At 36.2% G+C, this 27,420-nt stretch overlaps 1 protein-coding gene across 4 annotated transcripts; it reads right to left on the bottom strand.

Annotated features, from left to right (window-relative positions):
* Positions 1-588: 588 nt before the first annotated feature.
* DNAH14 (dynein axonemal heavy chain 14) lies at positions 589-27,420 on the bottom strand. 4 transcript variants are annotated; one of them, XM_013173941.3, is made up of 10 exons: positions 24,389-24,669; positions 21,947-22,114; positions 20,555-20,667; positions 17,167-17,378; positions 15,606-15,740; positions 14,337-14,467; positions 13,101-13,265; positions 11,021-11,133; positions 9,729-9,803; positions 589-726 (listed from the first exon to the last, which is right to left on the bottom strand). In XM_013173941.3, exons 1-9 carry the CDS (start codon positions 24,437-24,439, stop codon positions 9,731-9,733), a joined length of 1,161 nt encoding a protein of 386 aa, XP_013029395.2. In that variant the 5' UTR covers positions 24,440-24,669; the 3' UTR covers positions 589-726; positions 9,729-9,730. The 4 variants fall into 4 exon arrangements, with proteins under 4 accessions (XP_013029395.2, XP_047913660.1, XP_047913659.1 ...); XM_048057703.2 differs by lacking the exons at positions 589-726; positions 24,389-24,669 and adding exons at positions 26,141-26,435; positions 26,997-27,420 and having other exon boundaries at positions 8,890-9,803; XM_048057702.2 differs by lacking the exons at positions 589-726; positions 24,389-24,669 and adding an exon at positions 26,141-27,420 and having other exon boundaries at positions 8,890-9,803.

Here is a 27,420-nt window from a genome sequence, read left to right as displayed (position 1 = left end):
TTCTACCCATAATTTGTTATATCTTGATTGCAGTCTCATTATGCATGGTTAAAAATGCCCCAGCGAACTGATCCAAAGGAGGGGAGGTAAGAATGGCTACATGTTAAAGTCATTAAATGCTCTAGAATTTAATATTCTGCTTTATGAAGGACGTTCATCAAATCACTATAAATATCATCCAAAGTAGAAACCATGGCTGATCTATCCTAATGCTCTACCCTTTCTCAGTCTTACTATTAATGTGAATATGACTGCATCTAATCCTCATAATGACAGTCGTGGCTTCTAGAAGATGATCTGGCACTGAATTTGAAAATAGAGAATTACTCATTGGATTTTCTTCTTAAATATACAATGTCATATTCTAATAGAAGGCTTTCAAAACCAGTTGTGCATATTAATTACATATTTCAGTCTTGAAAAATGAAACGATATAACAGAAACACGATAATATTAATGAATGACATGACATATATTTCATATATAAGGATTACAAAGGGGTGGTGCTCCTTCAAATAAATCTTGCACAAGACTATTGAAACTAAATGTTATTCATGTTGTTTTTACCGCTCTCACACAGCCTCTTTATGCTGATCAGTGAATCTTCTTCATAATCATCCTCTCCTCTCAAAACACCTCCAGGTGCCCAAGTAAATGCAAATACACAAAGTTTTCCTAATAGTGACTGCAACTTGTCAGAATGTTTTTCCAGAATATTTTTTTTCCCTGAAATGAATGAAACAGAGAAAAATCAATAATTTAAACAGTTTATTATCATTTTCAAATATTTGCCTGCCATGAACTGATACGCATTACAGCTTTTTACATGGTCTTTACCAGTTTAAGGTTGTTTTTTGTTGTTTTTGTTGTTTTCTTGGTGGTTGCCTTTTGGTGTTGGTCCCAGTGATATCTGTTTTTGTTTTGTTTTGTTTTTTCCTAACCTCAGAATCCCAGGTTTTATAAACTCTCATTGAAAATCAGATTGAAAATAGGCTGTGGGACAGAAGGTAGAATGTGCAAAGATCTCACCATCTTGAATAAATTTCTGGTCAATTACTTTGCCTTCATTTTGAAAGTATTTGTTCTGTATGTATGATACATATATCCCATGGGCTACGATATTAAAGTAGTGTTCAGCTTAAAAAGGATTACTTTCCCAGATGAAACATCCAATCTTGAAACTTCTATGAGCTTGTAATTAATGGGAAAATACAACCAGAGCTCCAGGAGTTCTAGTGCACCTGGTATATGACTAGAATTAAGATATGTGGTGATATAGGGTCTACAGAATGTCATTCAACCACATCTGGTCTTCACCTTTGCAATCTTCCAGCACACTTTACAGTCCTTAAAAATCGAGAGTATCAAGAGAGTCTTGAATGAAAACTGAACTGACACAACTGAAATTACCAGATATCATAGATAAAACTACTAAAAAAATATAGTTTTTACTCAACCATTAATCAAATAATGGAGGTCAGATAGTTGATCAAAAACAATCATGTAACATTTTTGTCTTTTGGGAAATTTGGAACAAGATGGTAGAAAACCTGAAGATACTCTCAAATGATAGGAAAGGGACTTCATAAGCCAGTATAAAAAATGACAAGCTAAAGTTACTCTGAAGAGTGCTGAGACCATACATACCATGGAACATATCATTAAGAAATTCAATGAAGTAACTAAGCTTCACTTATTTTAATGGCACTAATTTAATGTTAATTAACACATGGCTTATCTTCATCCTTCAGTGATAAGAGTTCACTGCAACAGCAGGAACTTCCCTAAAAACTAATGCCGTGGTAGCCCAGTCTTAAAAATGCAAGGCAACTCCTGATCACCTTGGTTGGAAGGAATTTGTTATTTACCCTATACTTTACTCTGTCCTGCAACTCCAGCTTTCTGCAGATTCTTTAGAACATCCTTCTGACACACAGAAAAGGCTGCATTTTTTGAAGTAAATGCTTCATGTTAAAGATTCCAAAAGGACAATGAATAAACACAAGTAACCACTTAGACATCAGTTACTTAAAGCCACTGCATTAATATTTACTCCTCATTTTCAATGAATAATTGGAAGAAGAGATTGGCAGAGACCTAGCTTTAATCATGCTACTTCTTTTCTACAACTTTTAATTGTTCCTTAGGGCACAGTAGATTGCTTTTTGTATAGAGAAAAAAGTCAAATTACAGCATCATAACACAGTAAAGAGAAAGCTGGACAGGACCTGCAACATAGAAAGAGGTCCTTGAATGACTGCATTGCTTAGTGCAGAATCTGTGTGGCAGCATTCTTTTGGGTATTGCAAGTAAGATACACATCATTCCCTGTTACTAAAAATTTCTATTATACCAATCACCTATTTGATAGCTCAAAATAGGTACAGAAAAACATGATTTTATAATGCTGCTTGTAAAGAAAAACATGCCTTTGTATTGCTTCTTGCACAGAAAAACATGTTTTTCTAAAGCTATTTTTAATTGAATGTCATGTCCTGAGAGATATATCATAAAATACAGATGCTGTATTTGTCTCCAAGAAAAGCAAAAGCCTGCATTTTAACAGTTCAAGGATTTTTAATTTAAAAAAATATAACTGTCAGAAAAAGCTTAAAAAACAAATTAAACCCTTCTGCTGGATTTCCTGTTTGGCAAGAGAACCCAAGTCTTAAATTCAGTTGCTTTTCCAGCAACTTGCTTCCTCTATTGTCTATAAAAGCTTCTTACTGGATTCAGACAAAGTCTATAAAATAGATGTTTTCTTCTGAACTTCTTATTTTTACTAGTAGTAAAAGTGTAAGTTTTATAACATATTTTCTTAACTTTGGGCACAGCATCTCAGTGAAGCTGAAAAAAGGACAAAAGTGGAGCTGTCCACTGTAATCAAGATTCTAAATCAAGTATATCTGAGATTTCAAAATGAGCAATTTTAACATTATCTTCACTGATGGAAAGGAAGCAACCATTCTCAAAACCTGTAAAAGGTAGAACAGGCAAGAGAAGATCTTGGAGTCCATTCTACAGGTAGAAGCATATCTACCTATAATTTTGAAAAGATCTCAGTGTCTCAAATGTATTCTCTGTGTGTAAGGTTTCTAATATGCCTGAAAAAGAGGATTGTAGGTTATAGTAGTAGCTCAAAAAGGTGTCTCTAGTGCCCAAAAATACAGCTGCCCGCTCCTTTAATTGGTTATTAATTTCATGTAACTTTGGCAGAAATTTAAGGAGAACATAATGACGCCAGAAGCAAGCAGTTTTTATGTAAATGAATAAAGCAAAGTTAAACCCAATTTTGTTGTTTGTTGTTTTGTTGTTTGTTGTTTGTTGAATTCTACTGAAAAGCTACTAAAATTTGAAATTGTCAATAGCTGTTCATTAACCCAGGTATGTACATTCAAGGAATCGCTGCTAAGAATATAATGAGGTATTGATCTGATATGGACACAAAATTTGATTGTGAAACTATCTAAATTTCTCTACATGAGTTGGCCAATTACTGGAAGCAATAATCACTCTTCTCACTGTCCTGTATGTAAACAAAATGTATGTGGCTAATACCATAAGAATATTTCAAAAATACCTAAAACTGTCAAGTTGCACATTATGTTTTACTCACATTTCATAAAAAGTCTTCATAAAAAAAAACAGCCATTTCAAACAGAAGATTATATCTGAAAAGGAGCATTCATATTTTTGAAAAAACAGCTCTTTTTAAAATGCAGTAAGGCTATTATATTATTCCCCTGAAGCAATTTAATGTAAATTTGAGGTTTGCAATGAGAAGAGTAACAGCTAATTTACCACTCAGTTGTCTGGTTGTTTTCTTTATATTGTATAAGATTTTGAGCCTACAAAGATTTGTATCTCAGTGTAGCCGAAGTCATTGGATACCACACATGCTTCAAGCCTGCATCAATATAAGTGCTGCTCAAGTCCTAAAGGGCGGAAAATAATTTCATAAGAGCACTCAGTAAAATCTCTTAATGATTTATGCTAAGGCACATGCAGGACAAGGGGGTGATCCAGGACAGCCAGCATGGCTTCACCAAGGGTAAATCCTGCCTGACCAATCTGATGGCCTTCTGTGACGGAGTCACTGCATCAGTCGACAAGGGAAGACTGACTGATGTCATCTACCTGGATTTCTGTAAGGCTTTTAACACGGTCCCACATGACATCCTGATCTCCAAATTGGAGAGAGATGGATATGATGAGTGGACCATCCGCTGGATAAGGAATTGGCCCGATGTCCACACCCAGAGAGTAGTGGTTTGTGGTTCTTGTCCAGGTAGAGTTTGGTGACGAATGGTGTCCCTCTGGGGTCTGTCCTGGGACCAGTGCTTTTCAATATCTTCATCAAAGACAAAGACAATGGGGTTGAGTGCACCCTCAGCAAGTTTGCAGATGACACCAAGCTGAGTGGTACAGTTGACACCAAAGAAGGAAGGGATGCCGTTCAAAGAGACCTTTGAAGAAGAGTAGGAAATGTAGACTATGGACTTCAAACACTAAAGTTACTGGGCATATCATCTTTAAGCAAAAGTGGATGACGGATGATTCCAAAAATAAGCCCCTAAACAGTTCTACAAGGCAGCTGGTTCTGAAATCTGTATCTATGCTAGACAGCTCAGAAATGAGGTAATATTTAAAGAAGACATGGGTGGAACCATGGGTGGCTGAATCATTAGAAGAACGTAGACATGAAATGGTCTATCACTACTTGAAAACTAAAAAAGTTTGTATTCAGGAAAAAGGGTAGTGAAACATCAGTCTGCCCACCACAGAGTATCCTGATAAAAAGTCTTGACAGAAAAGACACATGCATAACCACTTTATGAACGTGCATACAGGCTATGGCACATATCCCTTCAAGACATAACTGATTTATATAAAATGCAGTTCAGAATGCCAAACAGGCATTTGATTTTAAACATCTAGTGACATCATTGTCAAGAAGAAGATCTTGATTTCAAAGTACCACTGAATTTTAAATATGGAATACAACCAGTTTCAGCAGAGAGCGATCTTGACAAATTAGAGGGCCGGGCAGTCACTAACCACATGAAGTTTTACAAGAGCAACAGGGAGGGAACATCCCTGGATATATTTACAGACTGAGGAACAAGGGGCTGGGGAGCAGACCCGCAGAAAGGACTCTGTGTGTTTTGGCTGACAGCAAGTTGAATACAAGTCAACAGTGTGCCCTGGCAGACAGAAGGTCCTACAGTATCTGGGGGTGCATCAGGCACAGCACTGATAGCCAGTAAAGGGACAAATTGTCCTGCTGTGTGTGGCCTCACATTGAATACTGTGTACAGTTTTGGGCGTCACAAACTATATATGAAGGACACAAAACTATTAGAGAGCATCCAAAGGTGGGCTACAAAGATGGAGAAGGGTCTAGAAGGCAAGACATATGAGGAATGGCTAAATTCACTTGGCTTGTTTAGCCTAGAGAAGAAGAGAATAAGGGGAGACTGAGGGAAGCACTAAGCCTGCTGGAGTTCAAGCAGCACTTGGACAACACTCTCAAAAATACGGTTTGTTTTTCAGATGGTCCTGTGTGGAGCCAGGAGTTGGACTCAATGATCCTTGTGGGTCCCTTCCAACTCAGGATATTCTATGATTCTATGATCATGTAAGATATTCTCATTTATCTCCATCAGTGTTTAGGTCTTACCAGCTATAAGTCTACTCAATTCAAAGATACGTGCATTAACTTCTGCAATTTTATTATTCATAAAAAAAAGTGTCAAATTAAACAACTCTTCAAAATATGGAAAGCAGTCTTCCTAATAGTTGAAGTTTCTGACTTTTTTTTCATATGGTGTATTTTTCAGTAACTGTTCCTACAACTTATTCCTTTTCATTTCCATACCTATCTAGAACAGTCTTGAAATCTTCTGAAGATGTTTCCTTTCGTATTGTTGATTTTGATATTTGCAATTTTACCATTAGCAACCATGTTAAAATAAGGATATAAACCGTGTGCTGTAGGATATTTGTGACATTGAGCTACTAAGAAACAGAGGCTCAACTCAACACATGCAGATTTAACATTGGAAGAAAAAAAAACACGTGAGTTTTATTCTGTACAATAAAAGTGCCTAACTCTTAACTGAAATCACTTTTTTACTGAGAATCGTTAGGATTTTGGTGAGGAAAGGATTACTTTAACATACTTGGAATTGCAATGTTCTCAAAGCAGGCGCACTCGTGTAAGATGAGAAGGAATAAGCAGCCCAATTTCAAGCAATTACTTAAACACTCTAAATTACTGCAGCTGTGAAAAATAGCGTTATCAAAAAGACATACCATTGCAAAGAGCAGAAAATTGTATTTTCTTACATACATTCAACTTGTTATGCTGAACAATCATTTTAAACTATCTCAAATCCTGCCTAAAAAATATTCAGTATTACTTTACCCTCAGTGTTGCCCCCCAGTGTTTTGTTATTATAATGATAACTTTTCCAGACAGACATTGCTTTGTTTTATATAACAGTGCACACACTTCTGGGGCTTAAATATAGACTTTCTGAAATTATTCTTCTACAGTTGCCACTTAAGTCACATTTCTTAGTCTTGTGATACATACATTGTTTTGGTATCATAGGTCTAGTACAAGAAGTATTACCCAAACAGATCACGATTTTAAATAATGTTTTCACCCTTCTACATCGTCTCTTCCAGAAAACTGCACTATGAGATAACTGCAGGATGAGTAAAGATTGATCGATGACAATATTGTGAAAATGGTATAATCTGACCTGAAAAAGAATTACTAAAAATTCTAAAGAAAATGTATGCATTTAAACATATATTGATACATAAACAAAATAAATGAATAATGTCTGCTTTTCCAGAAGTCCCTAATAGTTTATTTTAAACATACTATAAACCTACTGTCACATTCTTTTCTTAAAACCAACTATAAGAAAAATACTAAATCAAAATGATTATTCACGTACTGAAACCTAATGGTTTCTACATCAAAACATAGCCACTCTTTGGTGTTTTTTGTTTTGTTTTCGGTTTGTTTTGTTGTTTGAACTGCATGAAGCAATGTGAGCACCTTTGTGCAGAAAACAGAAAGGATAGCCAGTATGCAACTCGTGTCCAGAGAAGGGCTACGAAGCTGGTGAGGGGCCTGGAACACAAGTCCTGTGAGGAGTGGCTGAGGGAACTGGGGTTGTTTGGTCTGGAGAAGAGGAGGCTCAGGGGAGACCTCATTGCTCTCTACAACTACCTGAAAGGAAGGTTTAGTGGGTGATATTGGTAGTAGGGTGATGGTTGGACCAGCTGATCCTGAAGGTCTCTTCCAACTTTAATGATTCTAAGTGTGTTTTTGTTTCACTATCTACATTTGGAGCTTTACCTTACTGAACAGCATAACCAAAGTTATTAACTGCATGAATAATCTTCAAAGAGCTTTGCTTCGACATTGCATTGAAGAAATATAAAGGATTAGAACAAACCCAGAAAAATAACTTCTAAATTGCTTTTCTTAACATGTAAGGAGCTAAATCAACAGAAACCTTAAACAGGAACAACCCATTACATAAACAGGCTGAATAGCCAACATAGCTTTAGAAGTCCTTCTGTGATTTCCTTTTGCAAAAATCGCCTGCTCTAGGCTACCTATATGAAGGACCAATACCTTTATGTGAGCAGCAATGTACAGAGGAATAAAACAAAACCCAAAATTCAACACATCAAATATATGGACTCTGTAGGGACTACACTCTTTCACCATCTTTGTTTATGGGACTAGCTCACCCACAAATTTACTCAAATGCTGAAGTTTTGAGAGCATTGACCACTTTCTAAGTAATAAACAGGTTACTGCTTAAGGTTGTATGATTTCAGAATATAAAAACGTTTCAAAAGACATCTCATTTGAATTGTACAAATCTGATTTTGAAAAAAAAAACATACTAAGAATATTCCATTGTTAGATCATTTAAAGTGCACCAACTGAATGTTGATGAACTTGCTACCTACAAAAATTATTCTTTTAGGGAAAGTGTTACAAGTCAGCATTAATGTATGAATTAACAAACTTATCTCTGACTAATGCAAAGCATAGAGAAAATGATTTTTTTTTCAGAAGTTGACTCATCATATATTATTTTAATGATTAGTTTCATAAACGACAGCTTTCAGATTTTATGCTTTTAACCCCCCTATTTACTCTTAATACCTTTCTTGTTTCAGTAACTTTAAAATTTGACACAGAACTACTTGACAATCTATGCCTTTTCTGTTTGGCTGTTCAAATGGAAGAGAATGGACATAAGCTTTTCACAGGTCCTTGCCCCTAGGTACAAGAGAAAGACCTAATCCATATGCTCTTAGCACAATGCTAATCACTTAGAAGGCTCTTTCTAACACAAGGGCTAATTAAAGATCTGTAAGAATAATCCTGACTATAGGATACATTTTCATAAAAAGGGGAAAACAAATTTCTTGTGAAAAGTTAATAATGTCTTTTTCATCATCAAACCTATACAATACAAATATTATTTACACATCAGTATCACAGTATCGCAGAATTAGAAAAGCACAGAATGGTTTATTTTGGAAGGGACCTCTGGAGATCATTTATGCAGGGTCACCTAGAGCACGTTGCACAGGATCGCATCCAGGCAGGTTTTTAATATCTCCAAAGAAGGAGACTCCACAGACTTTCTGGGCAACCTGTTCCAGTGCTTTGTCACCCCCGCAGTAAAGAAGTGTTTTCAGTAAGGAACGCTTTAATGAGAAAAGGTGAAATGTGACAGGATTTTGTTCACTCACTTTAATATACAGACTGAATCCATTATTCACTCCATATTCAGCCTGGATTCAGTGTAACCACTCTCATTTCACAATAGAAAAACATAAACAAAACAAAAAAAATTGTTATTTTCATCCCATCTGTAGTTGAAAATCGCTATCATGGATGAGAACCCTACTGTGCTTGTACAAATATCACATTAAAGCTCAGGTTTTTCCATATTAAAATTCTAGGCTCCTTCACAGCAAGATAAAAGTTTCATTAAAAATTTATTAGAGTAAGTCTGTGATGCTGCTACCAATAGGTAATCTAGCATTTTATAATATTCTTTGTTGCTTCATAAAATATTTAAGGAAAATAGGATAAATCGATGAAGAGTTGTCATGTTAAAGGGTGGTCAAACATTTGCCTGTTTCAGAGCCCTGCTAAGGCCTTTCACTGAGACAGTTTCACAAAGTTGGAAGTATATGATAAGGCAACAGATATAACAGATTTGGAGTTGCCATTGATAAATACACTTACTGCAGTAGTGCTAACAAATGATAATAGTGCTAGCAAAAGGCTATCCTAGGTATTCCTCACCCAAAAGTGAAGGTGCAGAGCTTATCACGAAGGCATCCCTGAATTGGTGGAGAAGAAAGACCACAGCCCATTGACTGCCTCTTCTACCTTTCCAATTTCTTCTTTCTTCCCTCACTCTTCTTTTTCCTAACTTTTCTCTCACTTCATCTAACTAATGCTAACACTAAATGACTCCCTTCTTTGGCAACCTCTCACATCAGGCTTGTGGACCTCCATCCACAAAGTTTGTACAAGAGAAGTGAAATCAAGCTGCTCAGCTCCCCCCTTTGTCCAAGGCTGGTGTTTATCAGTGACACTAAGAAGTCTGACTATTCTCCACAAGTGTACATCAGAAGATACTTTAATTCTTTTCACATGTAAAACCTACATTCAAACTGACTTGCTCTTGTTTGTCTTACTTCTTCTCGCATTGATTTTCCAGAGCAGAAAGAATTTCTTCATTCTAGAAGCAAGAGAAATAATTATTTATGTATGTGAAGTTTACAGACTGTCACACCTGCTGTCACTACAGCTCGTTAACAGTACTTATGTCGTTATGAGACAAGCTACAGGACAATGAGCCTGCTGCAGCCTGTGGGATTTTAGTGGGGAAAGAACACATTAAAATCTTGCAGCACCTAGCCCAGAAGGAGAGGGCAAGTGCCCAGACATGCAGGACATTTTGTAAATGGGCAGGATCCCCATTTGGCTTGTGGTAGGAGAAGAGGCAGGACATATTCACTATAGTTTCAGCTTCCCTTGGTGGACAGGTTTTAAATCTTCTTATCAGTCTTCTAAATATTCCCATCGTAACAATCCTTGATTTGCCAGTTGATATATATGTAATGAAATGATTACTGCCATGACTACTTTGGTTAATTTTTAAATGTCAAATGTGACACAAACATAAAAGGCAGTTTCAAAACAGGTGTGAAATTTGTGATGCTGTCATTGCAGTGACTGTTGCATACACAAAAAACTTCACACAAATCCTATATAAGATGCAGAGTCAAACAAAACAAAACAAACTGAATCACTTAATTGTCTAGATGAAAGCCAAAATTAAATCACAAAAAATATATCCCGCATAAATAAAATAAAGGCAAAATATTGAGACGAACATGTAAGAAGTGGATATTTAATATTAGTTTTTCAAGAAGTTAAACTTAAGTTGCAATGTTTTTATCAGTTTCCATAACAGCCAACCAGAAGAATTTGAATATTTTACCACTAAATATTTTCTTCTACTTCACACTATATAATTTGCTTTGATGTATTCTATGTAAGGTGAACAGTACTTGCTATTTCATACATTCTATATAACGTGAAAGAGAAGAATGAGAGAGTTAGTTCACCTCTTAAAATACAGTGCATATGAAGATGTTACTAGCAATATTCATACTTTTTTCTAAGGTTAAATAATCAAGAAGAAACAAAAACAAAAACAAAAACAAAAACAAAAACAAAAACAAAAACAAAAACAGAAAAGACAACTTCTGGTTGCCTTAGTGATTTAGATAGGAAAACAAAAAGATTTTGAGTAATCTTTAAATGTTGTAATTGTTGAAAATACTAATGCAGGAATTAATACAATATTAAGTTGGCATTTTATCATACAAAGACAGGGAAAATTATTACTGTAATTGGTAAACTTCAGTTATTTTTTTCTTATTCTCTTACCTGAAATTGGAAAACAAATTCAAGTTAAGTAACCTGTAATACAGATGTCTTTCATGCAGCCATTGTGGTACTGGTGTTGCTTCCATTTCTCCTAAGTTCCGGTTTGCAGGAAACTAGGGGAAAAAAAATGAACAGATACATTTTACAGCTATCCGTTAAAAGAATTCAAGTGTTTTCTGAATCCTTACTATCAAAGACCAAAAATGTAAGTACTGATTACCTCAGTGGTGGCAAAATACACATTACTGAATAAGAGTAAAATAGAATTAGCTTTGTGGAAAGATTTTCAATACAGTGTGGAAAGCCGTATCCACCTAGTGGTGCTCACCATACCACTTTTCAGCAACAAATTCTAAAATACCTTTACTTTAACCTCTGCCATATCTTTCAGGTAGGAAAGACACACCTTATATCCAAATTAATAACATGTTAAGCAAATAGCCACACCTTATACCCAAAATAATAACATTTTAAGCAAATAGATTTAATTGTTCAAAGAGAATGTTCTTTCCTGTGTGGAAGGATATAAAAAGTACAAATTGAAAATTAGCATAATTTATTTTCAAAATGTGAAGTAGAACCTGACTGTCAAGAATACAGTAAACTGGCGATGGACAGATGCCAGTTATATAGGAATCCTTATTATCTTCATTACAGAGTACATAACTTCATTACAGGAGTATAAGAGATAGACATTAGCTGCTAAGCACTAACAAATTGTTTTGAATGAACCATTCTGTGGTTTATACAAAGCAAGTAATAGATCTTTTATTATAGACTTTTTGTAACAAGTCAATCTGGATTTAAATCAAGAACATATTTCAAATTTATGTACTTGTGCAGGCATCCTGAAGGCAAAGGAACAAGGTTGCAGCCATTTTTCCAAGTCAGGTTCCAACATTTATACTCTTCTTCCAAACTGGTTTTATAAAAGCTTAGTACCTCCACTGGTAGCAAACACATCTCCTTCATTTTAGCCTAAGTGATTACACCAGTTTCTAAGCTATACCTATAATTGTCTGACATTCAAATCATGTATCAAAAAAAGTTTAGCATCCAGCAACAATTCCATTATGTACATTATGCAAATTTCACAATTATCACTTCTTCCATGCAAGAATCATACTACTGCTAAACTTTACTGATACCAAAGAGAACAAGGAATTCAAAATTGAGGAAGAAATCCATTCTTTGCAAAAACATTTAAGAACTGATGAAACATAATGCAATGTGGTGCTCATATTCCTAAAAGGTATTGTTTTTAGTGTTTCTATTAGGTATATCAGTAGTATGTGCTCCTGGTGATATAATTAGCTCTCCAATATGACTGAAAATTAATCTGGCAAGAAAATAAATACACATATAAAGTATTTTACTTCATTTTCAGCTGAGTGAGATGATCAACATACTGACTATGTGCCAGTGCCAACACAATGTAGAGGGTGGCTTAGAGACAGGCTCTCAGCAGCCTTACATAGGTTTAAACCAACCACGAAAGCTCATTCTGAGGTAGAAAACAAAGTTCCGGGTTCGTTTTTTGTGTTTGCTGTTTTTAGGATTTGTTTGTTTGTTTTTAAAGGAAATATTGATAAGATGGAAGAAATGATAACCAGTAAGTCACTGAGATCTTAACTATTTGCAACACAACGAACAAAAGAACACAAAAATCAAAGATAAGGCATGAACATTTGAGATTTCCATATACAACCAATAGCAGAGGGTATGCCCTTCTGTGAAATACAGGCTGTGTTTGTTCCCTGACATGCATTCTTAAGCCTGGAAATGCAGATATTTAGTGGATTAGAAAGATGCTAAGCTTTAAGTTAAAGATAAGCTTTAAGTCTTCTGATACACATAGTACACTATGGTTCAAGATCCAAACAAATGCCTGAGCAAAAGACTGAGTCATTATGCTCAAAGCCAGCAGAGGACTCATCTTTAGGAGGGACCAGTAAACTCTTTAGTGAAGAAGGTAACACAATTGCAATGGGAATGGGACATGACAGTAAGTGAAGAGCAAATTGTTCTTTCTATGGAAATCTCCAAGTTCATGTTGTCTGTGTTTTGTACAGTATACTACCTTAGACACAAATGAAGCTGTAATAGTCCAATATTCTTTGTTGTGCATAGCTGCATTTGTAGACACAGCCTGTAAATCATATGGGTTGTAGGGAACTTTAAGATTGTTCTTGTTTCTTTGAAGACAATATATATATTCCCCACTATCTTCTAGCAATAAAGGTCTCTGTCAAAAGAAGAAATTATATGTAGATGTATAATTTATTTTTCATGATTACAAGTTATATGTCTATAGATTTTACCACAAGCAGAAATATTAAAAGTACCCAAATCTTCTAATAATAAGCTTAAAAAGTAACAACTCTGAATTGACCAGAAAGCTACTATTTTATTATCAAGTTTCTCAGTTCTATTATCTCTACATGATTAATTTTCAATTCTACCAACCGCAAGTTAAATATTACTTTCTTGTAGAGAAAAGTTTCATGTAACCCTATTAGCCTATTACAACTTTTTAATACAAACAACAAACTTTTCAGTAATTACATTTCTCCATATTATCTTTCTCCATCTACAAATACTATGGTAAGCATTGTTAAGCTTAAAATACACCATGAAGCTCTTAAGTAACAAATACCTAACAGTTTCCAGATTTTTACATCTAAGACCATAGATACTGGTGGTATCTAGTTATTTTGGAAATATTTCATTACAACTGGAAGACATTTTAGTTTTGTGAACAACTGGAATGTTTCTTAAAAATTTTGTAACCATATATGTAATCAAGTCCCAAATGACAAATGACAGAGATGTTATTTTTATTGTGCATCCAAAATATTTCACAACATTTTGCATACTCAAAGAAACATGATATATTTGTTGTATCGTTTTTTTTTTTTGTCATTAAAATTTATATGCAAAATCACAACTAAATCAGATATCTGTCTGTCTTTGAATGCACCAAAAGAGCAAGAGAATGCAGGAGGTGTCCTGTTTGGCTTCGTCAAGATCAGACTGCCCAGCATTAATCACAGCGAATACTGGCTTTGTACTTGGCATGTCTGATCAGGACAGACAGAAATGGTTACAATTCTGCTTAATGCTAGAAAACCTCAGCTATGGGAAGGACTGGATAAGTGCTAATTTACAGTGATTGCTATGCATCCAGAGGTTCTAAAGGAAAATCCATCATTTTTAGAGGCAAAAACTTCCAGGAAATAAGTATTTTAGATTTGTAACCAATGTCATTTCTAGAATGTTCAACTACACGATGTGGAGAAGGGAAAGTGAAAATCACCATAAGTGCAGATTTCTGAAGTCTGGCTATATCAGCCTCTCTAGCTAAACATTCACACGACGGTAACACCGTTTGCCAGCCAAGTTTGCCTCGAAGCCTCAAAATATGCATTATAACATCATCAATTGGTTCTGGTACATCAAGAAAAGAAAAAAAAAAGGCATTTTTTATTGGAAATTTTTTTTATCCTTAAACATAAAGTCTTTTGATTTATTGCATAAGCTGTTGTAAGTACGGAGGACTGGTGTAATGGCATTTATACCATGTTGGAAGATGCTGAAAACATGCCTCAGAAAGTCCTTCTCAAAAAATAATGAGCCATTACATATATCACATGTATTTTGCTGTAATTGAAGAACAGTGGTTCAATTGACTTAAAAGTGATCTCATTTTCCAGTGATTTTACTCTAACGGTTGGTGTCATTTACACAGCAAAATTCAAAGTACTCACTAGAAAAAACATGAATTACTGCACAATGGCTTTCTCAAGTGCTAGAGACAAAAAAAAAAAAAAAGAAAGAAAACTGGGAAAATCTCAAGTAAACAAAAAGAAAGTTGAAAAATAAAAGAATAGCAATAATAATTTATATTGTAATATTTAAAATATATTTTTTTAATCCATTAAAACACACTGTCCCTTTAGAAACCAGACCAATTTAGTCTTGCATAGGAGGAGAACACTCCAGTTGAACAAAAGACTCAGCAATGTTATGGAAAACAATTTGAGAAATCCTGGAAAACACTAAAAACATGTTCCCATGCTTTTAAATCCCTATTAAGAAATTCATTAATAAAAAAGTTTGAAAAAAAAAAAAGAAGAAATCAGAATCCAGTTGTGATATCAGTCCCTCCCAGTTTTCAGACTCAGCAACAGATATTTTTAATGAAGAAATAATGATCAAAATCTATTTTTCCCCACACTAATCCTGGAAGATAAGAAGGAAAACATACCTACTATTTAAATAACTATTTAAAATAAAAAAGTATTGTAGCTAACTATAAAATATAACCAACTTTAAAACAATTATTTAAATTATGTATGAAAGTAAATTTTGGTATGAGACAGGTATTGAAAAACAAACCATCATAAGGTGAAAATGGAAGACAAAGTTGTTGGCCTTTCCCCTAACATGTACTGTTACTCTAAAGCAGGAGAGGGATGAAGAAAAAGAGTAGCAGTTGAGTAGTATATCATTATAAATCTGACACAAATTGCTGTAGATGTATAACTAAGAGCACAGTCTTCCCTATGGTGCTATGACTACCTACCTGTTTTATCATATGAATAAAGTTTTGCTTTCATGGGCTGTTTAGGAGATCTTTCAGCTTTTGGTTGCTCACAAATATTTTTATGACAACTCGGTTCAAACACAGACATTTGCATTTCAGTCCTTCTACTACTATCTACAACCAACACATTAAAAAGGAAAATATTACTCACTTAAAGCAGATCACTATGCACAATCATTTTCTAATTCAAGTTGAACTTCTACAGGTTTACATTTTTGTAACTTCTCAAAATGCATTCTGATGGTTTTAGAGGCATGCACACACAAACACACGCAAGATACTATCACTTGTTGTTGACAATACATTAAAAATTGTATAAATTGGCATCAGGTACTTCAGAATGGTTGCATAATAAATGTAACACTTATTTCCTGTGTATTCCATGAGATTGAGAGACTAACATTCATTTTTGTCATTTGTTTTACAGAAAGGGCTTATTATCCTTGTTTATTACTAGAAAACCTTTTTATCCATTCTGAAATTTTATCCATTTAATCCATTTGGTGGTCCTGCATGAGCAGGGAGGTTGGACCAGATGACCTACGGAGGTTCTTTACAACCTCAGTCATTCTTTTATTCTGTGATTCTCTGGGGGAAAAAAAATAAAAAATATTTAGCATTCCTTTTGCATTCCTCTTAGATCACATTTACTTGTCAGTTGACCATTTAATTTTAATAAAGCAGGTTCAGACCTCCAAGTATTATGTCCCTTCTTCCCCAGCTTCATACACAAGTAAGCAATTAAGATTTCCTTTAGAACTCCTGCTCAGCAAATCACATAAGAAACAATTAGCGATATGTATCAAGCTAAACCCTCGGGGTGCATTGTCCTTCCCCTGCAGGCTGAGGAGAAAATGGGAGAAATGTGAGAAGACTCAGGGATGGTAGTAATAGGGAAAGTTAGTTAATTAGTAGGAAAAACAAAAACTGCAGGTGCAAGCAAAGCAAAAAGAGGAATTCTTTCACCACTTCCCACCAGCAGGGAGGTGTCCAGCCACTTTTTGGAAAGAAGGTCCTCAGAGCCTTTAAAAATCCTTTCTGCAATTTTTACACAAATCATAGTGCAAAAAATAATGAGGAAAGAGAACTCCAGCTTGCAGAGTTGCTTGAAACCCACTAAAATCAGTTTGAAGCTTGCAATGACTTTCAAACAGCAAGAGTGTGTGCAGTTTTATTTCCCCATACATAAGACTTTGATTTTGTATTTTAGAGAGAATCTCACATCACAATTTTTTAAAAAAGACCCATTAGATAGTCTTCTCACTTAAAAAAACTTCAAACAGATAAATCTACCCAGAAAAGAAGCATAGAATAGATAACTAACTTTTAAAAAGTACAATATACATATATTCTTACGTACTTTGTAGTTGGCATACTGACTTAAAGTCAGTGTTGCATCTCCACTAAATCATTTAAAAAAAAAAAAAAAGAAAAAAGAAAAAAGTGAAGTTATGCAAGTTTCTTCCTGTGGATTCACAGCGATGAGGAAAGAAGATCATATTTTTTATTATTCCACTTTCTGTCATTTTAAGTACTTTACCATATACAGCTGAAGAAGGTGATGTGCCAAAGACTTGCTGAACTGCTTTGCAAACGGAACTTGTGGGAAGTATCGTTTTCCAATTCTCATTCTTTGACATTAAGGATGCCACTTTCGTTATATTCCTCTTTAGCTTCATTGTCTCGTGCTCAGATACTATCGTAGGCTGACAAGCAGGTAATTCTCGTTCTTCTTTATGTTTTCTTGGGTGTCTAAATTGTAGGAAATTGTAGGAAATCTCAATTGTAGGAAAAAATCTGAAGATTCAGTCATACAGGCAGTATAGAAAAATCAGCTAAAATATAATTTGTATCAAAGATAAGCTAGTAAGCTCTGAAAAATACATGCAACTATATTGACTTTATGAAAATAAAAGGAAAATAAATGTGTGAAGTTAAAATATAAAATAAGGACATAGGAGAGTCAGCAACACCAGCTTCTTACACATCTTGCAGGTGACTTAGACTCTGCATGCACTAAAGCATACACAGTTTAGATATACTTTTAGTCTGTTAGGTTCCAACTAATTTCATTTGTCAAGACAAAATAAAAAATAAATAGAAAACATGAAGAGAATAACGTTTTCATGCACAACTTGTTCTCATTTAACCAATCACATCTTCAGTAACAACCACAGATAAACTCCAGAACAATGGTAGAAAAATGAATTAAGATAACAATGCTTCAGTTAACGGTTGGTGCAACTCAGTTTGGATATACCATAAATAGTTTAAGCTTTATAATTCAGCCTGAAAGGGTTATTTTGTTCAAGTGTGCTCTTGACTATATTATAGTGACAATGGTATCAAGGAAGAATCACTTAGAGCAGCTGAAACTGTCTAAAATTCACGGCCAAGAACTTTTTGTTTTAGCAGCAGCTACACACCATATATGCACTCCCCACAAGAGCAGAAAAGATCAATGCACGGGTCTTGAAGTCAGTAGTCCAGTACAGACTTTCTTAATGCAAAATACTAAAAAGAAGGACAGTGTTAGCACTGTGCATAGCAAAAGTACATCTCAATGAGTCTACTTTATTCTGTAACTTCTCCTGGTACTTGTTCACAGGCCCATAGGGGTGAGTAGCTCATGAATAGCAGCCTGTTCTTCTGAAGACTGATCTCAGGTCTTTAACAAAAAGATCAGCTTTGCCTGATATACCAGCAATTTTAGCCAGATGTAGCAGATACTTTAGCTCAATATTGGCTCTGCTGGAGATGTTGAACCTTGAAGCAATCCATGAATCATCAGCACGTCAGTTCAGGGACTAATGAGAAAGAACAATAGCAGCAGCCTCTTTCTGGAAAGATGGGAGAAAATAAGAGAGGACCTGATAACAGTCTAATATCTAGTTAACCATATACAGTATTTAACCAAATTTACCAATGATCTAGCAGCCATACAGCACAGTCACTCTGTTGCACATACCTGAGACATATCTGTCATGCAAGAGTATATGGATGAGGAGACAAGATGGCTCAGAAGAGACGGGTAAGTCCTCATCTCCCACATCGGACTGTCATATTGAGAGACACTGATGTCTGCTCGGACCTGGAATTCTTGGAATTCCAGCTGAGAAAAATTCCTTATAGAACCTTTCCAGGAATATCTAGAAAAGGAGTGGAGAGGTGGACTGCACTGAGCTGGATGGTGCAGTCAGTTTCTATGTTTCTCTATTAAGGCCTCTGGTGTTTTGAAGAGTGGAAGTGGGCCACATAAATGCCAAGAGATTTCTTCCTTAAAACTCTCAGTCAGCATCTTGCAAATGAGAACCAAAACATCAGTAAGAACGTCCAAGATATATCCTAGTCCGAAGGAAGCAGCCTAGCAGGACACCTGCTTACTTGCACAACCAACAGTGGTTTGGTACAAGTCTTCGTCCACACCAAGAGACATGCAAGCAGCAGGTGTACAGACAGAAAGTTGTACATACAGGTTTCAAACTAACTTTCACATTTAAAATTGTTTCTGAAAACCACATGTACATAGATATTTATAAACAGCAGCACTATACAGAAAACATCCTCCAAACCCAGTCATATGTACAAAGCTCTTCCTGAGGGCTGTGCCTTCTGGAAGGATGACTGGATCTCTTAGAAGCGTAAGAGAAAAAAGTGAAACCTCAGGTAGCAAGTGGCAACCTTGGAAAAGATTCCTTCTGTTTACTCAAGAATGATAAACAGCAAAGTAAAAGTAATTCTCAGATCCAGTATGTGAACATGAGGCAGAAGTCTGTGTTAACAGACCTTGATTATGGTAGCAGCATGTATGTGCTTTTCTCAAGATTGATGTACAAAGCTTAGAATTTGATGTGGGCAAATTAGACAAATATAAAGTTGTACTGTGAGCACTGAAACTAATGAAGACTGGACATTTCCTAATCTGTGCTTTAATACTCCCTAATCCCTCCCCAGAAATACTTCCAGCTTCAGTTTCCATGTTTGGACTCCTCTCAGCTTTCTCCCACATCACCTATTAACTGAATGAGACAATAAGCAGCATGCATCGCAGCCGGCGATATTAGCCAGAATGTAGTTCCTTACTGGTCAGTTACTTCCCAACAGCTGGGACAGACACCATTCTGCCTGCATCGGGACTGCTGAAAACTGAGGTTCCATTACACAAAACCTCGTCAATAGCTGAAGTTCTTTTTTTTTTTTAAAGGAAGGATAGAATTCCCATAAGGTTGAAAGTATTACCAGTGTGGTTTTAATCCAATCCACAAAGTTCAGGAATGGAGGTTTGCCTGTAAGAAAACATTTGTCTCTTCAGCCTTGGAAAACTATTTTCCTTCCTCACCACCAGTACAAAAGGAAAATGAAACCAAAAGATGATCTGTGCTAGAGGATGAGGGATTACAAACTTCTAGAGCTTCCTGCCACAGACAGCTGTGGAGGACAGTATTGGGAGGTTCAGAAAGGGAGATGACAATTTTGTGGACAACGGATTCATTAACAGGTACATGGCAAAGATGCAGCCCCAAACATCCAGAATCTAAAAATTATGGATGCCACCATTAAATCTGAAATACACTCATATTTGTGTACTTTTATGCAGGTGACAGTAACACTGTACATAGGAATACATTTGCACAGGTTCCTGTAGCATATAATTACCCCATTTTACTGGAACCAAAAATAGTATGTTACTAGACTGTATTCCTTTTACAACGATTTCGCTAACACTTCTCCATGTTTTCACTGATGTAAAAAAGATCAGACTCTATTGCAATCAGCCAAAATTACAAAGTTTGTGCTGAAGTGTTAATTCAGGTTTCACAGAATTTACAGGGAAAGAGTCAAATAATTTGGTAGAAGTCCAATGCAGTATCAAGTTTTAACTAGCAAAGAACAAAAAATTATCATGAAGAAAAAATAATTTTACCTACATTTTACCAAAACATATGCCTTCCTCTTCTATTTCTGCTGCATTTCTCTTTTCTGTGCTTGGTCTGTAAACTGCTGTGCGAAGAATGGAGTATTTCTTCTTTACTGAAGATGACTGGGAACAAAGGGCATTAATTTTAATAATTATAGAGGGGGTGATCACATGTTTTACTAAAAAAAAAAAGCCAAAGAATAGATTTATCTAAAAACTATGAAAAACATTTCCAAATGCACCACCTGATAGCTTAACTTGGCTTTCATTACAAAATATTTCCGACTTTAATTATACAGCATTTTATGTGCATGAAAATTTACTTATAAAAAAGAATCTTGATAAATGACTTAAAAATAATTGTGCTCAGAGCACTAAAACAAATGTATAGTATTTTCATATGGACTGTAACATTGTTTTTATAATCCTGTTTCCATCAACCTAAGCCTGAATTAGTTAAAACCTTCAGAAAAAGAAATTTTTAAATTTAGAATGATGAATCATTGTTTTGCAGGACACTTGAGGCAAACACTAACTAAATGAACAGACTTCCATTAATCATGGAAATTAGATTAATTTACTTGGATTTATAGATGAAGTAGTGGGTTCACATATAAAAACCATAGAGGACTGAATTTAGTTATACAGATTATCATCATACAATAGAACTTTTCCACCTCATAGGAATGAATAGAATAAAGAGTTTAAAATGCATAAGAAAGATAAAAGGATAAAATAAGACAGAATATAATGCCTCTGCTTCGGATTTGAGAGCTACAGCTTACTGCAGTGAGAAGATATATTAAATGATGACTACTGTAGCATATTTGGTAAGAGTAATTTGGTAATGTAAAGCCTTCCTCTGAACTCCACTTTGCAAAGGCAGAGGGTAGTGAGTTATGAACAAATTCAGATTACACCAACACTGGTAGAATTGTTTTTAAGGAAAAAAAAAAAAAACAAACACTTTTCTGCCATATTCCCATATTTTAATTGTTACTCAATACCAAATCCTCCCTCCAGGAAAAGGCCTCACAATAAATGACAGTCTCTGAAGTTTTACTTACAAGGCTTCTAGGAGGAAGACATTCACTCCTGTGACTTCACAGACATTAAACATGTAATCAACATGTTTTTATACAACATTTTCCCAGGCAGAAGCCAGGTTAGGGAAAAAAAAAAAAAAAAAAAAAAGCTGTATGTAAAAATACTATAAATCTAGGACTACCTTATATATAACAAGGTTATCCATGCAAAGGTTGCCTGACTACTCATTAGGTTGACACCACTTTTTTTGGTCTTGCAAAAAAACCCACAATATCCCCCAAAGTGCATTAGAAAACAAAATCAGTTGCGTAGAAATTAATTTAATATTAAAATTGCTGCAAACATCCATTCTCACCAGCTCACTGCTGTCTTTCTTACTGCTGCCAGCTGGTTCGCACACGATATACCTGCCTTTTACCATAAGCAGCACCTCTGTCCTCTCTGGTTCAAACCGGAGACGAGACACTAATTTTTCTTTCAGCATTTTGGTTTGCCCTTCCATCTGGGGTTGGCATCCTTCATCCTAACAGCAAAAACACATCAATTAAACTAAATTTGCAGTAATGACTGTTTCCCCACTGTGTCCTCAGAGTGAATTTCACACTTGAGAAGATCTGCAGGCACCATTAGAAATCAGGTGCTTATTTACTTCTGCAGCATTGGAACTGAAAGTTCAGAGTTCACATTAAAAACAATTACCTTAGAACTCAGTTCTAAGAGGCTGCAAGCTCAGCTGATCACTTTAACTCAATTTTCTTCTCCAGTTTCTCTGGGATACACCCTTCACCCCATGCATCACGGCTCAGTCACTTAGTGGATCTCAAAACTAGGAAATTGGTGGAAGGAGGACTTATCTTGTCCCAGTGGCAGAGATCTCTTCTGAAACCACACAATCTTCTCTAGATCTAACTCTATACACAGTAGCAGCAAGTCAATATGCTCACTGAATTAAAGATCACATGCAAGGTAGTAAAGCATGTGCTGAAGATGTTTACTAATGCTGATCTAACACTAATGTGGAAGTTTAACCTATTTCTGAACATTTGGTAACTATTTTTTCAATGACATAAAATCAGCTAGTGATGAGAAGTGGCACTTTGCCGCTTCTTGTAGTATTACTTTATAAGCTAAGTTTCTAACAGTCTAAAGCCTTTTCAGCAGGGAGGTGCTGTGACCTGAGAATTAGTTGCTGAGGCAGCTGCAAACAAATGATGGCCATGACCTATCCAAACTGATCCTTACTAGACCCAGGACAACCATTCACACACCAAGAATACAAATTGCTAAGGTTTTCTTACCACTTAGTATCATTCAGGTAGTAGCTATTATCCCCACAATCAATAAACTTTCAGAAACCCCATTTACGTTCCTCAATACGTTTAGTGCAGAACAGCTGTTTCAAACCAACGCAAGAACTAACTGTGCACCAGAGTTGATCAGTACAGTTCACAGGCAAACTTATCTCAGCTGTGGAAGTGGCAAGCTCCCACTGAGTAGTGGTAAACTCTTCACCCATTACGGCTAAAGCCAAAAAGACTGATACTGAAGCAGCCATACTACCAATAGCTATGCAGAAGTAATCACTACCTCTGACAGCAATAGCTCACATCTCTTCTAGGAGTCTACAGTTAGGGGTCCCTTCCAGAAACACCTCCCAGCTCCTCCTATAGTCTTGAGGTGTAACATTGTTGGGGAAAACAGAGAGAGAACTAAGACCCACTGATTTCACTCTTTTCTTTAATGTTTAAAGTATAATAAGATGGAAGAGCTAATAAAGAAAGAAAACTGAAGAAGATTGAAAACACCATTTGTGTTTCTTCAACAGAAACAAAATCAAAATCTACCTTTTGTTTTGTCACTGCGATCAAAATTCATTAGTCAAAATATAGTGTATAGTTAATAATTTATTAAGGACTCAACTGATCAAGCAATATAAGTACTTGAAATCCAGCTGACGTTCAATCCAAATGTGTGATCTTTTCAACTGTCAGCAACAAATGTTCAGAAACTAATAAAATGCGTATCTGCTTCAAAAAACATAGGAAAACACAGGATTTGTTAGAGTCCCTATTTGTATTGTGGACACCTCAGTATCCAAGCATGTCAAAATTTAGGCACAAGTTAAATGAAAACCTGCATGCTTGGTGCCGTGATATGGAGAGACAAGATATCTCCCTCAGCAGTTGAAAGATGCTTATTTCACTCGTGTAATTGCAGTTGGAAACTATTTAATGGCTTCTTATAGCTGATTTACAATATAGGCTCAAGAAACAAAATGGGAATCTTTCTTAACTGCTTGGCTTTAGATTCAGCCACTTGGTCTGCAAAGTCAGAATTACTGGTCCAGCACGGCTGTGCATGCCCTACAAGCTCCTCTCAAGCCTCTGGGTGTCAGGAAGCTGAAGAAAGAGACTGTACACCCAAACACTCCTTTAAAAGTCACACATGTAAGAGTTACTGGAGCTTAATGAACTACTGCAAGGTAGTACTGCAAGCTGTTCATGAGCATATTTTGCCACACCAAGGACTGTGGGAGAAGCAGGCCACACAGACCGGGTGAGGCCGAGAGGGCTGTCTGTCAGGCTCAAAGAAAGCACACGAGCATTAGACCACCCTCACGGCAATGCTGCCAACAGCTGGCCCATAGACCCTGCTTAAACAAGAAGCTGTAGAGATTTAGTAACCTTCAGCAGCTTTTTGTTCAGCTGGTAATTTAGGTATCACAAAACCCCTCCATGCAGCCCATCCGCCTCAAGGCGACACCTTGGCCCTGCTCGCCTTCTCTGTGACCACCAACCTGGCCGTCAGGTCTGACCACGGGCAGATGGGTGGGATGGGCCAGGTCCATGGGGCTCCTTGGAGCAGCCGCAGCCCCAAGCCCCCTGGTGTCCCTGTCCTGCCCGCTGGGGGGTCGTTGGGGCCTGGAGGGCCGTTAGGCTGCCACTGTGGGCTCTGGCCTGTGGGCTCATGGGTCGGCTGCCTGTTGGCTTGTCCAGCCCCGATATCCACATCCCAGATGTCAACTGCATTAAGCCATCAGTTGTAAACTTGTGTGTTGTGTATTTATGTGTGTGTAAGTTGGTGGTGTTGTTTTGTTTTTTCTTTTTTTGATAATAAGCTTTTCAGTGACTCACTTGAACTTCCCAACAGTGAAAAAGCCACAGCTGTGGTGTCTCCCCTTGCACTCTGCTTGCATGAGGCAGTCACCAGCCAGGTCACAAGCTACGTGCTGTGATTATACCTGTGCTTTAGGGTGCTCACTCTTTAGTAGTCTATAAATGGTTATATTCAGAAGCTTATTTATCGTAACCTTGTAATATATTGTGAGAAAAGAAGGGTTTGACCAGATTGGTTTTGCATTGTTTTGATACTTTTGATAAGCTAGCACTAATTTTTGGATTTCCACATACAGCACACTATTTCTCCTGCTTTCAGGCTCGCTGTAAGTTGTGTTAGGGATGGAAGAGAGAGAGTTGTAAGCAGCAAACATGTCTTTGTCTAGAGAGATTTGTGCAATGATCTTTTATTTTTTTTTTTTTTTAAATTCTGAGAACTCTGACCAGAAGTTGATCAATGCAGCACTCAAAACCAGCCTGTAAGAGGTCAGGCAAGGAAATTTTTTGGCAAAAAAAACATCTCATGGTAATGTCAAGTAAAGCCAACAGTAAATGGCTTAACTAACTTCTATCAACAGTTTCCTTAGTATGGTTCTGTGTCATGGGGAGATGCTTCAAGCTGTGGGACGTTCAAGAAGATGTGAGTAATGCAAGTACTTAGGTGAACTAATGAGATGTTACTACACCCTCACCAAGCTGGATTTTTTTTAAGATAAAACTATTTTGTACTTCAGTATCTTCACTAGTTTAAAACTCCAGTATCTTTCATATTTTAGTACTTCAGTAGACTTCAGTTTGCATTTTTCTTGAGCTCTTAGTGTATACAAATTATATCTTTCCACTTGTGTTTCATTAATCATAAAATTGTTACATAATTAAAAGAACAAAGTATGTTTAAAGAAATTGAAAGATATTTTGTTTGAACTGCCAGACACCATTGGCAATCTGTAAAAGCAAATAAAAGTCTGCTAAGAACTAACTCATCCATATTTGATTTGACCATATATGGCTTTCATAAAGATTTAAATGATGACTAATCCTTTATTTGCTAATCTGAAACACTAATACCCAAATAAAATATTATTTTTAACACATTAATATTAATAAGTCTGACTTAGTGAATCAGTAATGATTGTCACACCAAGGCAATGGAATGGACTTCTGAATTGACTGCTGAAACATTAACCTGCAACAACAGTTCTACTCATTTAAGAAACTACAAGTGATTGTATAACAATTACTGCTGAGCTGTATTTTGACCACATCTGGTCTGAAATTTGTGGAAATTTGTGTGAAATTTGTGTTAAATCTGAAATTTGTGGAGTCAATTCCTCTTTTTACTGCTGGGGTTGGAGTTAAACTAATTGTGGTTGGAGTTAAACTAATTGTGGTGTGTTGAGGGGTGGTTAGCAGCATTGGTCTAATTTTCTTACGTCACATTGACAAGTTTGAAGTCCTTAGTTGGTTGGTTCAACTTGCCATGAAGCTCTCTCTGTTCCTTCTTGTGATGGTATGTCTCGTTTCTCCTCTTCTGCTGGCTCTGCTTTTATGTGGGTGTAATGAATCCATGATTTCATCCCTTCCACTTTGATTGCAGTGGGGGTGTGGAGCAAGACAGTGTAAGGTCCTTCCACTTTTCCTTTAGGGAGTCATATTTCCACATTTGGATCAGCACCTGATGTCCAGGTCAGAACATCCAATGTAACTGGTTGTTGTTCCCATATATATCTATGAAGAGAGGACAAAACAGTAGACAAAGATGCCTGTACTTTCATCTTTTCCTTCCCTCTTTTCTTTTTTTTGTTCCTCAGTTATTGTAAACCTTATAGGCTATTTCAATCAACTGTGAGATTGACATTTATTGAATATGATCTTCCCACAACCTGCACTGTCTGACTTTTTGGGTCCTGATACAATGACATAAAAATGCTAGCATATTCCACCTCATCCCATTTTTCCTCCCTCCAGCAAAATATCAACTGCAATATGGTATTATAATTCATGAATCAATTTTCTATCCATTTATATTGAGATCATCGCTGATCACAATATTGCCTCATTTTACATTTCATCATAGAGTCACCACCAAATTTAGACCAAGTTTTAAGGATGCATCCAAGGGTGAAGCAAGGGGAGATTTTGGACAGACTGTGTCCCATTTTCTTAAATAGAAATATTAAATAATAATTAAAACTGTCGCTCATTTAATACCTAAATACAAACACGCACAGAGTTCTCATTCCCTTTACAAGAATGTTGAAAAAATATTGAACTGAGAAAGACACTTACCTTTGATTGATTATTCATGCCCATCAATGTTCTCATTTCTCTGAGCTGGAAGATTGAAGCTGAAAGTGACACTGTGACTGATTCTCCCTGCCCCTGATACCTGACGGTATGGTTAGCATAACCAACAATAAAGCAAATACACATAAGATGTAAGCAGGCTGTTAATGCATACCCCTTCTACCTTCTCTCTTCCCCTTTCTGGTCCCTTTATCTGGTGATAAAGGGCAGTAGTGTTATCAAGATCGAAGTGCCAAGTCACCAAGATGGTATGGGGAGCACCGACTGACAGGGTGATTAAGCCCATCACCATTATCAATACCCAGGTGCTGGGTTGCCAGGAGATGATATCTGTCCTGGAACAGGGAAGCGTAGCAACATGGGGAGCACTGTCTATAAAATCACACAGCAGCAAGTCCTAAGTGGG

The sequence above is a fragment of the Anser cygnoides genome, chromosome 3 (genome assembly GCF_040182565.1).
Source record: "Anser cygnoides isolate HZ-2024a breed goose chromosome 3, Taihu_goose_T2T_genome, whole genome shotgun sequence".
Lineage (NCBI taxonomy): Eukaryota > Metazoa > Chordata > Aves > Anseriformes > Anatidae > Anser > Anser cygnoides.
The sequence above is the reverse complement of the archived record's forward strand: the minus strand, read 5'-3'. Positions and strand labels throughout refer to the sequence as shown.